Source organism: Mirounga leonina, unplaced genomic scaffold (assembly GCF_011800145.1).
Source record: "Mirounga leonina isolate KUSES-001 unplaced genomic scaffold, KU_Mleo_1.0 Mir_129, whole genome shotgun sequence".
NCBI lineage: Eukaryota > Metazoa > Chordata > Mammalia > Carnivora > Phocidae > Mirounga > Mirounga leonina.
The window spans coordinates 41817061-41831057 of NW_023270323.1; the positions used below are offsets into that span (position 1 = coordinate 41817061).

Sequence of the window (13997 nt, forward strand, 5' to 3'; positions counted from 1 at the left end):
TTTCCTTTCCTTTCCTTTCCTTTCCTTTCCTTTCCTTTCCTTTCCTTCCTCACTCCCTCCCTCCTTTCCTTCCTCCCCCCTTCCTTCCTTCCTCCCTTCCTCCCTTCCTTCCTTCCTTCCTTCTTCCCTTCCTCCCTCCCTCTCTTCCTTCCTCCCTCCCTCCCTTCCTCCCTCCCTCCCTCCCCCTTCCTTCCTTCCTCCCTTCCTTCCTTCCTTCTTCCCTCCCTCTCTCTCTTCCTTCCTCCCTCCCTTCCTTCCCCCTCCCTCCCTCCCCCACTTCCTTCCTTCCTCCCTTCCTCCCTTCCTTCCTCCCTTCCTTCCTTCCTTCTACCCTCCCTCCCTCCCTCTCTTCCTTCCTCCCTCCCTCCCTTCCCCCCTCCCTCCCTCCCCCCTTCCTTCCTTCCTCCCTTCCTCCCTTCCTTCCTTCCTTGCCTCTGCCCTCTGTCGCCTCCTCATCCTTCATAGATGCTTATGAACAAGGACTTTTTATTAGATTGTGTTATATTCTTCTTTCCATATAGGTGAGAATGAAGCCATGAGTTCCCTCTCACAGCATAGTTCCTGATTGTTCTGTTACCTGGTAGGGGAGGGGCAACACCCCATTCTCTCACCCCATAACCTACCAAAGAGGTCAATGGACTATTCCAGAGTTTAGCATGATCTGTGCCACTATTCCTTTTCAGTGGCTGGATTGGTAGAAATGTCCACAACATCACAATAAAACAAGGGCTTTAAAAAAGTCTAACGTAAGGTTGAATGTAAGACTGGTACTTTAACTATCTATCCAGTCCTCACCAAGCAATTTCTTATGTCTACCACATTCATGCCGAGCTAGTTTTCTCCTTGTAGAGTGAGTTTCTCCAGCTTACTTCTGTTTCATTAATTGTGGGTGATGGACAGAACCGTATTTGATATATGAAATAAAAATGTCCTTGTTCCTTGGTAACCTCCCACTTTATTTCTAATTGCTGCTAGGGAGAAGAAAGAAGTCAAGGTTATTGATCCCTCGGGAAACATGTATTACAACTGGCTGTTTTGCATCACTTTACCTGTTATGTACAACTGGACTATGATTATTGCAAGGTATCTATATATTTTTGGGGATCTTGACCTGCTTCTAGTTTCTAAGTTACCTGACTTAACAGTTTGGTCAAGGGCTCTTCAGGACATACCTCTTTTCTCCACCACAGGTTGTAAAGAGGTTACATTATTTTCAATGTGTTTTCCTAAATCAGGAGTAGGTGCTTTGGTTCCCAATATACTTAGAAATCCAGTACTGGGATGGGAGAAGGGGGATATTTTTAAACTTTTGATTGCTGAACTACTTAATTAGAATTTTGGGAGAAACTTTGTTATTTTATTTTTTTATTTTTTGGACTCTAAGAAAAAAATGTTGACAAGAGTGGAGAAAGATCAAAGATCTACGTTGTTTTAGAGCAAGATGTGTTTCCCAAGCGATTTCTATGGTTCTCCGTCTTTTAGACAGTAAACATCTCAGCCATGCAGAACCAAGCACAATTCCCTGAAGCATTTTGGGTGCAGATAGTCAATAAGAACTTGGTTATCAGTGTGTATAACCCAATGTATTTTGACATTAGCTTGAGGCCATTTATTTTTATTTGATGTCTTCACAATGTGAACTAGTATAATGGAAAGAATGTTGGAATTCAGAGGCAGGAGAAAACTAAATCCAACCACTTAGATTCAGAAAAGCCATGGTTGATTAAATGGACTCTATGGACTCTAAGGACCCTCTTAGTCTTAGTTCATTAGATCTCTTACCATGATAAAAATTATGCAGAGAGGACATTTACTTAAACTTGCCCCCATTTCATTTTAATTACACAAGTTTTTCTTTTACAGAGCATGTTTTGATGAACTTCAGTCTGATTACCTAGAATGTTGGCTCATTTTTGATTACCTATCAGACATAATCTATCTTCTTGATATGTTCGTACGAATAAGGACAGGTAAATATGTTCAGCTTTGGATATTTTGTAATTTTGTGCTTTTATCTCTATCGTATAATTTGAAATTTTGTAATTCAAGTTTTCTTCAAAGTAAACTCACAAAAATCTATTTTAGAGGAAAAGGCACTGTTGAGAGCAAGAGTACCATATGCCTACCCACAAGCTTAAGTCACTACAACCGATTCACTTTATTAGGCAACCTTTGAATGTGGATTGGTAGCTTTCTCCCATTAACTTGTCCATTGGGTTAGTGCCATGTGAGAGGAGTAAAGAGAACAGAAATATTCTGCCAGCTCTGTGATGAAAGGGTAATTGCTACCTAATAGAGAGACACCATGAAGAGGCATGGGGGGATATCACTGTGTCCGGCAGAGCTGTACTAGAAATTTTGTAAGAGTACACAAATCCTTAATCCAACTTTGTGGTCATGGTGAGGCACTGTTGACCAGGGGGCAGGATCTGATAGCTTCCCCTTACGTATTCTTGGTAAGTAGATAAGCTTATTGTTTCTACACTGCGCTCTGTGTGCAAAGGTAACCGCTGTACAGAGAATAGCATGAAAGAATCATTATGTAAAATAGGGACATGCTCTAAATATCTGTGTGCTGGGGCAATGCTCCCATTGTTGTGTCCTACTCACAGCTCTAGTAGCTGGTACAGGTAGAGGAACAAATTCTTTCCCCAGTGAAATGTATCAGAATGCTGAAATTCAAGGCCCACTGTGGCAACATAGGAGAAGGGAAGATCCCAGATGACGAAGGAAGTCTGGGGGACAAAAAGGAGAGAGAAAACGAACTTCTGAAGGACATTTACTCTTCACATTGAAGGGACAAGGCAAGAATACACATAATAGGCAGTAAGGCAGGTACCCAAACTTCAAGGGTAGGGCTGGGGTTCTGACAAGAGAGTGGCATGAGGTGTTGGGTACAGTTTTAGGACTTACTTTCTCTAAACACCCTGGCATGAGGCCAGGGTGTTTAGAGAAATTTCCAAGAACACTATTCATAAAAGGAATGGCTTTACCTGGGTAGAGAACTGGATCTAGAGAGATTTGTGTATATACAATGTATGAGTACATTGCATATAAGCTCTCACTTTTTGCACTTACAAAATTTTATTTTTTATTTCTTCAAGAGATTATTTCCCATAGCCATATGTTGATCAGTACTCATATCTTACTATATTTTTAAAAGCATGTTTATTGGAAATGAACTATTTTTAAAAAATATTTATTTGTTTATTTATTTTAGAGTGAGAGAGAGAACAAGTGAGGGAAGGGGCAGAGGGAGAGAATCTTCAAGCAGACTCCCCACTGAGCGCAGAGCCCGATGCAGGACTCAGTGAGGGGCTCAATCTCATGACCCATGAGATCATGACCCATGAGATCATGACCTGGGCCGAAACCAAGAGTCAGATGCTTAGCCGACTGAGCCACCCAGGCGCCCCTATTGGAAGTGAACTCTTGTTCTGAACTCAGTGAAGGTCATTTAGGGTTACTTTAGAAGAATTCATAACGGCATAAAAATGAAAGAACATTAAATTGTGTTTTTTTTTTTTTCTATTTTAGGTTACTTAGAACAAGGACTGCTGGTGAGGGAAGAAACTAAACTCATAGAGAAATATAAATCACACTTGCAATTTAAACTTGATTTTCTATCAGTGATACCCACTGATCTGCTGTATTTTAAGCTGGGGTGGAACTATCCAGAAATTAGATTAAACAGACTGTTAAGGATCCCTCGAATGTTTGAGTTCTTCCAGAGAACAGAAACAAGAACAAACTACCCAAACATCTTCAGGATTTCTAACCTTGTTATGTATATTGTCATCATTATCCACTGGAATGCATGTGTGTACTTCTCTATTTCCAAAGCTGTTGGATTTGGAAATGATACATGGGTGTATCCTGATGTTAATGATCCTGAATTTGGCCGTTTGGCTAGAAAATACGTATACAGCCTTTACTGGTCTACACTGACTTTGACCACAATTGGTGAAACACCACCTCCTGTGAGGGATTCTGAATATGTCTTTGTGGTGGTTGATTTCTTAATTGGAGTGTTAATTTTTGCTACCATCGTTGGTAACATAGGTTCTATGATTTCCAACATGAATGCTGCCAGAGCTGAATTTCAAGCAAGAATCGATGCGATCAAGCAATATATGCGTTTTCGAAATGTAAGCAAAGATATGGAAAAGAGAGTTATCAAATGGTTTGACTATCTGTGGACCAACAAAAAAACAGTTGATGAGAAAGAAGTCCTGAAGTATCTCCCTGATAAGCTGAGAGCAGAGATTGCCATCAACGTTCACTTAGACACTTTAAAAAAAGTGCGTATTTTTGCGGACTGTGAAGCTGGTCTTTTGGTGGAGTTGGTCTTGAAATTGCAACCCCAAGTCTACAGTCCTGGAGATTACATTTGCAAGAAAGGGGATATCGGACGAGAGATGTACATCATCAAGGAAGGCAAACTCGCTGTGGTGGCAGATGACGGAATCACTCAGTTTGTGGTATTGAGTGATGGCAGCTACTTTGGTGAGATCAGTATCCTTAACATTAAAGGTAGCAAAGCTGGCAATCGAAGAACAGCCAATATTAAAAGTATTGGCTACTCAGATCTGTTCTGTCTCTCCAAAGATGACCTCATGGAAGCTCTCACTGAGTATCCAGATGCCAAAACTATGCTAGAAGAGAAGGGAAAGCAAATCTTGATGAAAGATGGTCTACTGGATATAAATATTGCAAATGCTGGAGGTGATCCTAAAGATTTTGAAGAGAAGGTCACCCGAATGGAGGGGTCAGTAGACCTCTTGCAAACAAGGTTTGCTCGGATCCTGGCTGAGTATGAGTCAATGCAGCAGAAACTGAAGCAAAGACTAACCAAAGTTGAGAGATTTCTGAAACCACTTATTGACACAGAATTTTCAGATCTTGAAGGATCTGGAGTTGAAAGTGGGCTCCTGGACTCCACACAGGACTGAAAAGCTGGTCATTAAGGAGGACATGCCTCATGATCCTTTTGGTGATGTGATTAAGCAACTCTAAATTGGAAGAAGAGGAAGATTCAGCTGGGGGAATTTTTCCATAAGGAGAGTGTGCTTGGGTGTAGGGCACAAGGCCTACACACTCACTTGTGAGGTACTGTGATTAAAGGATCATCGTCCTTAGGATTTTTCAGAATGGATAATGTGCAAAGATATAGAATGATTAACTTGTCAGTATCTATATCTTCTGACTTTTTCATATATGCTCCTTTTATGTAATACTCTTTATAAAAGTGAACAAGTATCCCTCACTTTCAGGCATTTTACATTGTGGAGGAGCAACTGGGAATTACCATGTACGTCATGTTCAGGATACCATTTTAAAAAGAATTAGAATGCAATAAAGTAAAGTAAGTCCTAAAACTATAGTGAATATTATTTATTTGATAATTTAGTAGGGAGTTTAGGGTCTTTTAGACCTTTTTAGGCTCTTTTAGGGTCATTTTAAGGACGTTAATCATTGTAGTCTAGGACTTAGGAAGGGTGATGAAGAGAAACTTCTCACAATGAAAGTGTGACAAATCAGACTTCACATATCTATGCTTATATATAAATATGTAACATTAAAAATCATAAAATGTAGGAATCTTTTATAATGAATTTTTTCTTTCAAGATTTTATTTAAATTCAAGTTAGTTAACATATAGTGTAGTATTAGTTTCAGGGGTAGAATTTAGTGATTCATCACTTGCATGTAACACTCAGTGCTCATTACAACAAGTACCCTCCTTAATGCCCATCACTATTTATCCCATCCTGCCACCCACCTCCCCTCCAGCAACCCTCAATTTGTACTTTTATAATAAATTTTTCAAGTTCTCTGATTATTAAGGCCTGATAGCAATGGCTACTATCTTCCTTATCTGACTGGCCAGCAATAAGAAAAGATATAAAAATAATTCCATTGCTGGATGATTAACAAAGTAAATTACTGTAATGTCTGGAAAGGAGATATGTAAGTTCTATGGACCAGTGTGGGCATCATCAGGCAACTTCTTAGAAATTCAGAATCTCAGGCCCTACCCCACGACTACTGGATTAGAATCTGCTTTTTAGCAAGACCCCTGGGTGATTCACACCCACATTAAAGCTTGGGAAGCACCTAACTAGAGAACCAGGAAGGAGTTAATGGGATTGTTCTAGAAATTTCAGAAAAGGAAACTGTATGACAAGTGTGTGGTTGTGAAAGACATTGCTAATCACTCACACAGCTTTCTACTACTTAACCCAGATGTGGTTAAAAAAAATTCTTAACAGAGATCACTGGAATTGATATAAAATTTCTATCTCTGCCTATAATAATATGACTTAACATGACATCTTGTTAATTTGACATTTCAGGTATTTCTATGGACCTTGATCAGTGTATGTCTGTGGTAGAGTATATTCTGTTCTACCAATAGAATATTCATTGAACTGTACATGGTGTTTGCAGTCTCGTGTTGGCATTTTACATTTTATCTCTTCAATATCAGCTAGCAGGTATTTCTTCACTACAGAGGAAATGACTAGTTCTGGAGTGAGTGGGTTGTCATTAATATATAACATGGTTTCTGCCTGAGACAACTGCTCTTTTAACTCTCTTTTTCTTCTTCTTCTTCCTTCTCCTTCACACGCATTTTATTTTTTGTTCTGTTTGTTGCCTGTTATAAACACCTCTAAGACACTGTGAAGAGGCTTGATCTGCTAAGGTAGGGATGAGTGAGAGTTACACACCTGGCTCAGGGCCTGGATCCCGAGGAGAGCAGCCCCCATCACTGCACCCAGAAGGGTGGGTACTTTGAGTCTGATTTCAGCTAGAGTCATCCAAGGGTTCTGATTTCATGAACTCTGACCCCCGGCTCTGTGAGTCTTTCCGATGCTTTATATTGGACAGGTGGCAGATTCTTGATTCAAAGACTTGGAATCAGGAAGACTTAGCCAATTCCTTTTCCATGACTCCTCCAGGTGGAGGCTCTGACAGGTGGTGGCGGGGTTCCAGTTTAGACACCTGGACTGCAATGCAGAGGTTCACAACTGGGTTCTGGCTTCATACGGAAATCTTTTAAGGAAACAAGAAATATGGGGCTTTGGGGAGACTCGTGGTAAGGATGCTGACCTGGGTACAGGTGAATGCCAAAGCAGGAACTTGCCTTTTAGTAATCCAAAAACCACCCATATTCCAGACTGATTCCAGACTCCAATTGGCTGTCTTAACATATTAAGATTAGGACAGGCTTGATATAAGGACAAGGGAGGGCTGGCTGAAATTTGGAGATCTTTAGTAACTGCATCTGAGAGCAGATGAGAGAGAATTCTGGGACTCATTGATGGCAGATCAATGAGGGAGCAGAAACCCAATCAGCTAGTCTTGAAAGCGTGTCTGGTAAGTGTTTACTCTGCACCCTCCCCACCCCCAACTCTGCTATAATGTAATGTTCTCATAGGAATAGATCACTTCAGAGTTTTGCATGTATCTTAAAAAAAACCTGAACTTTTCCAACTTGAAATATGATGTGATTCAACTTCTTACCATTAGGTGGCAATATTGGTCTATAATTACAACCTTCAAAGCTGGAAACTTACTTTTCTTCACAGAAATTACAGGTAGTAGTAAAATCAGAGCTCTTTGACAATAATGGGCATTTTTTTTTCCTAACATGAAGATTTCCAGAAGATTTTAGCATAGCACACTATATGCCAGTCTAAAACTAAAACCTGGTCAAGGGGCGCTTGGGTGGCTCAGTCGGTTAAGCTTCTGCTTTCGGCTCAGGTCATGATCCCAGGGTCTTGGAATCGAGCCCTGCATTGGGCTCCTTGCTCAGCGGGGAGCCTGCTTCTCTCCCTCTGCCTGCCACTCCCCCTGCTTGTGCTCTCTCTGTGTCAAATATATAAATAAAATCTTTAAAAAAACATGATCTGGGCGCCTGGGTGGCTCAGTTGGTTAAGCAACTGCCTTCGGCTCGGGTCGTGATCCTGGAGTCCCGGGATCGATTCCTGCATCGGGCTCCCTGCTCAGCAGGGGGTCTGCTTCTCCCTCTGAACCTCTTCCCTCTCGTGCTCTCTGTCTCTCATTCTCTCTCTCTCTCAAATAAATAAATAAAATCTTAAAAAAAGATCAAATAAAATTTAATATGCAAATTTAATGGATAAAGCAACAAGACAAATTGAAGCATTGTAGTATTTCTTAATTTGAGAGTTCAACAAAGCAATAATGACAGTTACATTACAAGCTCTTGCCACTCTGTAAGATATGTATTAGAGGTAAGCAAAAGAAAAAAAGAGCAAACAGCATTTATATTGAAATTCAGGTTATATTTTTATTAAAAAATAAAAAAGAAGTCCATTGCTTTAAAAAGTTTGGCAACTACTGACCTGTTTTAACAGTGTTGGAAGTATGCTTGGCGAAAACACTGTCAATTTAGGTAATATTCTTCCAAGACTACAGAAATGGTATTTTTGGATGTCTTCATTTATAGACTGTTTGGAATATAAAATACCAAACAGCAGGCTTATAGACTCAAAAGAAAAGCTTGCTATTCACTGGACTAGTTTATTTCTAGGTGAAGGGAGAAAGTGGGAAATGCATGGAAAGGAAACCAGAGAATATAGAAAATGCAAAAAGACTCCAGAGATCATCTAATTCACGCCTCCTCCTTTTACAAATACAGAAATGATGATCAGGCAACACTAAAATTGGTGAGGGTATAGGAACTTGGGGTAAGAGTGAGAATTTTTACCACATGTTGGAGAGTCATATGCTAATTATCTGCTAGAGCCAAGCTCATCTAAAACCCAGCAATTTCATTCACTACCGAAAATTGGCCACACATACAACAGGAGATATGTTGAAGAATGTTTATAATAGTAAAAATTTGGAAACAATTTAAATGTCCATCAAGAGGAGGCCAGTTACACAAATTGGAATCTCTTCATATAATGGAATACTGTAAAATGTTTGAATAATAACAGATAACACCTAGTGTTTAGTTTGTGCCAGGCACCGTACAAGGACTTTCTGGATGCGTTTAATCCTCATGATAACTTATAAGATAGGTTCCACTGTGTTTTCTGTTTAAAAGGGAGGCATAGAGAGTTTAAGTAATTTGCCCAAGGCCCATGGCAAGGAAGTGGTAAGCTGCTGTTTGAACCCAGTGAGGCTTCACAGTGCCTGCTCTTAACCTTGGCATTCGTGCTCACTTTTGTATGTACACATCGTATCTTCTATACGGAATTTACAAACATACAGCACAATCCCGAGTAGTGTTTATGGATCTGTACCTCTGAGGTGACAGTTTAATAACAGGCATGGGAATGATAGCAGGAATCAGAACAGTGCTTACACTTGTGGGGCTGGAGAGAGTGCGGGGTGAGGAGAGTGAGACGTTCGGAGGACTTCAACTGTCTTTGCTGTTTCATATTTTTAAAAACAATCTGAAGGAAATAAGTCCAAATGTTAAGATCTGACAAACCTAGGTACAAATATATGCAGTCTGTCTATAATTTTGGTATATATGCGCTATTTCAAATGAAGGAGAAAAGAGGAGTAGAGGAGGTAAGCATAAATCCGCACAGCTAGGGGCTCCTGGGTGGCTCAGTCGTTAAGCGTCTGCCTTCGGCTCAGGTCATGATCCCAGCGTCCTGGGATCGAGCCCCGCGTCGGGCTCCCTGCTCGGTGGGAAGCCTGCTTCTCCCTCTCCCCCTCCCCCTGCTTGTGTTCCCTCTCTCGCTGTGCCTCTCTCTGTCAAATAAATAAATAAAATATTAAAAAAAAAAAATCCACACAGCTAGTTTAGTGACACAGCCTGGACTTTTGACCCTTGGTTCAGTGTTTACTTCACTAAAAGTTTGTACTTGATTGCTTTCTACACAGACCAAGTTGAGTGCTTTATGGGGTTCTAGTTGGTGATAACATGTCTGTTCTCTGTATGTTTTCACTTTAAACTGAGTAAATTCGAGACAATACTTTCTAGAATTACACTTCATGTCTGGCTCTTGGTTTCCTGATGAGTTAGAGGTGAAAGAATGCATTTTTCGCCAATGCATTCCTTTGGGGTTCTGAAAATAGCAATTTACCACAAAATTACTCACTAGCCCGACAATATTGGGTTTCTTGTCAGATCTCCAATTTCTCCTCTTTTTAGTTAGGTTCATTTTTATCCTATCTGGGTTGAGCTTTGGCCAATTGGACTTAGTCCAAGAAGCTACTTGGGTTAGCTCTTCAGCTATCACTGAGCCTGTTTCCTGGGTTTGTCACAAAGATTCATGACGCCCAGGAGCACAGTATTCTGGTGGCACCAACATCCATGGTGTTCCATGATATCCTCCAGTGGCCTTGTTGCTTATTCTCGGCAGAAAGAGTGACCAGTGAGACACCCAGGACACAAGGGATGAACATTTGCCTACCGTTACTAGGAGGCTCTAAAACAGGAATGCAATTTTTTCCCACCCATTTTTGAATGTAATAAGTCACTCCCCCTAGTTCTTTTGTTTGCAAAAACTACTGATAATTAGTAGATCTACATTATAGGTATTTCTACTGCTCCATTCACATATAATTTCAAAATGCCCCCAAAGCACAAAATATATAAAATCACTAAGAAAACATGCCACAATAAAGTAACAGGAAATATACTTCGATTATATTTCTTTTATTTTTAGGTCTAAAATAATCGGACATTTGAAACTCATTGATTAAAGAGAGACAAGACTCTTTGGCGACAGAAAAGTGAGAGTTGTTTTTTACTGAGCTGAAATAATGACTATTTCCTCTCTTGTTAGAAATTCTTGATTAAGGGGCGCCTGGGTGGCTCAGTCGTTAAGGTCTGCCTTCGGCTCAGGTCATGATCCCAGGGTCCTGGGATCGAGTCCTACATTGGGCTCCCTGCTCAGCGGGAAGCCTGCCTCTCCCACTCCCCCTGCTTGTGTTCCCTCTCTCACTGTGGCTCTCTCTGTCAAATAAATACATAAAATCTTTAAGAAAAAAAAGAAATTCTTAGTTAAAATATTGGTACCAAATCTCTGAATATAGACCTCTTGGTTTCCCACCGCTGACCTAGTTTCATTTCCGTGTTTTACCTGAAGAGGGCGCCTGCTCTCCTGGCCTCTATGCCAAACCAGAAAGCCTTGCTTCTTTGTAGGTCAGAGAGGGTGGTCAAAAATAAATCACAAAGAATCTAAAAATATGTAATATAGCTTAACCGTATTTCAAACACTTATCTGCAATCAAATATAGTATGCCAAAGGTACTGACAACGTGGATAGAGTGTTTGCTCCTGAGCCCGGTTAAGATCGCTGTCTTCAGGTTATGCGATCTTCGAGAACAGGAAGCCATAACTAAATCATCTATTTGAGCTGTACGTAGATTTGTGGACAAAAGGAAATCAGTAAATATCACTTATTTGAACTTTGAAAAATTTATCATAACAATGACGATTATTAATTAAATTATATGTGACGTTTAGAACAAGATCACACAATAAATGGTAAGGGTAAATAGATTCTCTACGTCCTGATCCTGATGGGACCACTTATACCTAACATGTTTAAATATGATCTTAAAACCAATGGAAGGGCTTCAGTAGAGATAAGTTCCACTGGAGTCAAATACTTCAAATGATAAATTTTTAAATAATTGGCTTTAAGCAATCAAATACAGTAAAGTCTTACATAAGGAGTTCTGTAGCCTGTAATGTTCCAGGGAGGAATTACCAAAAAAAAAAAAACCAAAAACAAAAACACAGGCTGGGTTTCTTTAGGAAGTTTTAGGAAGTATCGTTTTCTGCCTTTGTAGAAAATCAGAGGCATCTGAACTTAGAAAATTGTATGCAATTCTGTTGAGCAATCCCTGAATATATTAGAGGTGGATGGGCTCTCAAGAACGAGTAAGAGCGTGACATGTGAATGAATGGAGGGGCAGGAGGGAATGTGGGACTCCAGCCCAGAAAGACCAAGGCTGAGAGAAATAAGTTTAAAAAAACAGCAACGGCAACAAGAAACAGTCACCTAGATGATTATTAAGAGCATGGAGAGACTTAATATGGATGAATTCATCTACAAAGTGCTTTCAGAAGCTGATGATTCCCCAACCTGTCCCTGATGCCTAAGAGAAAAGGAACATCTAGTCTCACAGTGGAAAGAGACCTTAAAGCTTATCGGGTCCTGAAGCCAAGGGTAAGATAAACAGAGTGATCCAGGAGCCTCTGATTTTCTTTACTGATTGGACTTTCCTGAGTGTTTGCTGCACTTGCCAGACACACAGCAGATAACGTGGTACCAAAGCCCCGGGACGGCTCTTCTCCTTGGGGAGCCAATGATTCTTAGAAGTGAATTATTGAGCAGAGTTTTGAGGAAAAGAAAAAAAAAAAATTTCTGTGCTGAGAAAGGCCAGGTACAATAATGAGGGTAACTGTTTCTAGGGCAATCTGTTCAACCTTCCCTGATTATGACCATAATAAATGGCCCATATAAAATGCGTTTTGATGGCGATCCAGGAAACACGTAGCTGTAACTTTTCAGAAAAGAATATTTCCCCTTCAAACATGCAGTGTATTCGAGGACTTCTTCCATCTATCCTATTTTAGTTCTTTTGAAAAAATGCTTGTTGCCAATTACTAAATTGATTTCATGATTAATTAATGGGCTATTAGTGGCAGTTTGGGGGAAAAAAAGCACTCTTCCAGAGAAGGTTAAGTAGGATTGCCTGGAAGAGGAATTCACTTTAAACTAGGCAGAGGTGAGGAGAATCATGTAATGGGGAAGGAGAGGGAAAAATACACAACAGTGGAGGTTCTGGAAACCTCTTTATATAAAACATTAAGACAATAATTCCTCACAGTGCTGTCACTAGGAATGAAACATAGCTTATTTAGAGTGGTTGCCTGTTATTTCTTGAGACCATAATGTACGGATGAATTACCTTGTTGCCAGATGGTTCCATCATTTTTTTTTTTAAAGTGATATCTGAATGTCAAACTCATTTGCAGGAGCTTCTCTTCTAGTTTTTAGAAGATTTTCTTTCAACACATTCAGAGAAATAGTCTTTTCCTAGGTCACAGATGAATGGTAAGAGCGTTTTGCAAGGTGCCTCGAATCTACTCAGAAGTAGGATTTTCAGATTTTATTTTTCTCTTCAAGAGAACACAGTGGTTGTGGAAATGAATTCTCCTACTAACTTTAGGAGCATTAGGCGCTGTTTGGCACACTGTCACTCCATATTAGGAACTAACTAACATGTTTCTAGTTTGATGCAAACCTTGGAAAAGTAAACGCAACAGAATAATCCAGTAACAAGCCTGGGAAGGATCTTCAGATGTTAAGTTAATTATTGCTGAGCTCACCTGAGTAATATCTAACAGAATAGTATCTAAGCACTTTCAAAGGCCTCAAGGAATTAAAATTTTATCATTTCTTTTAAGCTGATGATTTGATTCTCTGACAACCATCTCATTACCCTTGGAAAGTTTTTCAAATTCTTTTAATGACTTTTGATTACAGATCTATATAAAATTTATTGAAATGGAATTATCAACTTTCCTTCACAAAGCTGGATTATTTGTGTATTGTAGGAGTTTAGAGGTAGGTTCAGTTGCATGCAGAAGATAATCATGGCTTAGTGAAATTCAGGAACTGTGGTTTAAACATGATAGATCTATATTTACTTCTCATGCTCAAGTCCAGACACAGGCAGAACAGGGCTGCCATGACATTTTCCAAAGAAGTCCTCAGGGAAATTAGCTCCTCTCTGGATGTTTCTACAGATCTGCCTTTCATTCCCTAGGTCTCCTCTCCCAAGATCACCTCATGGTCTGAGATGGCTAATCCACCTTCTGCCATCCCATTTGCACGTTAGACACCAGGAAAGAGGAAGACAGGAAGAAGTACATTGTGCTTCCCTTCAGGACACTTTCCACATTCACTTACATCTCAGCGACAAAAACTTGGTTGTGTGGTTACACCTAAGAGCAAGAGAGGCTGAAACAACATAGTTTTTACTATGGGATA

The 13997-nt window shown here is 40.0% G+C and overlaps 1 protein-coding gene across 1 annotated transcript in view; it reads left to right on the forward strand.

Moving 5' to 3' along the window:
• Nucleotides 1-5378, forward strand: part of CNGA1 (cyclic nucleotide gated channel subunit alpha 1) — a 14927-nt gene extending 9549 nt beyond the window's left edge. Inside the window, exons 7-9 of the mRNA XM_035005586.1 lie at nt 976-1083; nt 1864-1970; nt 3538-5378. Of these exons, the coding sequence (XP_034861477.1) occupies nt 976-1083; nt 1864-1970; nt 3538-4952 (1630 nt within the window). The 3' untranslated portion in view covers nt 4953-5378. The remainder of the gene's footprint in view (nt 1-975; nt 1084-1863; nt 1971-3537) is intronic.
• Nucleotides 5379-13997: the final 8619 nt, after the last annotated feature.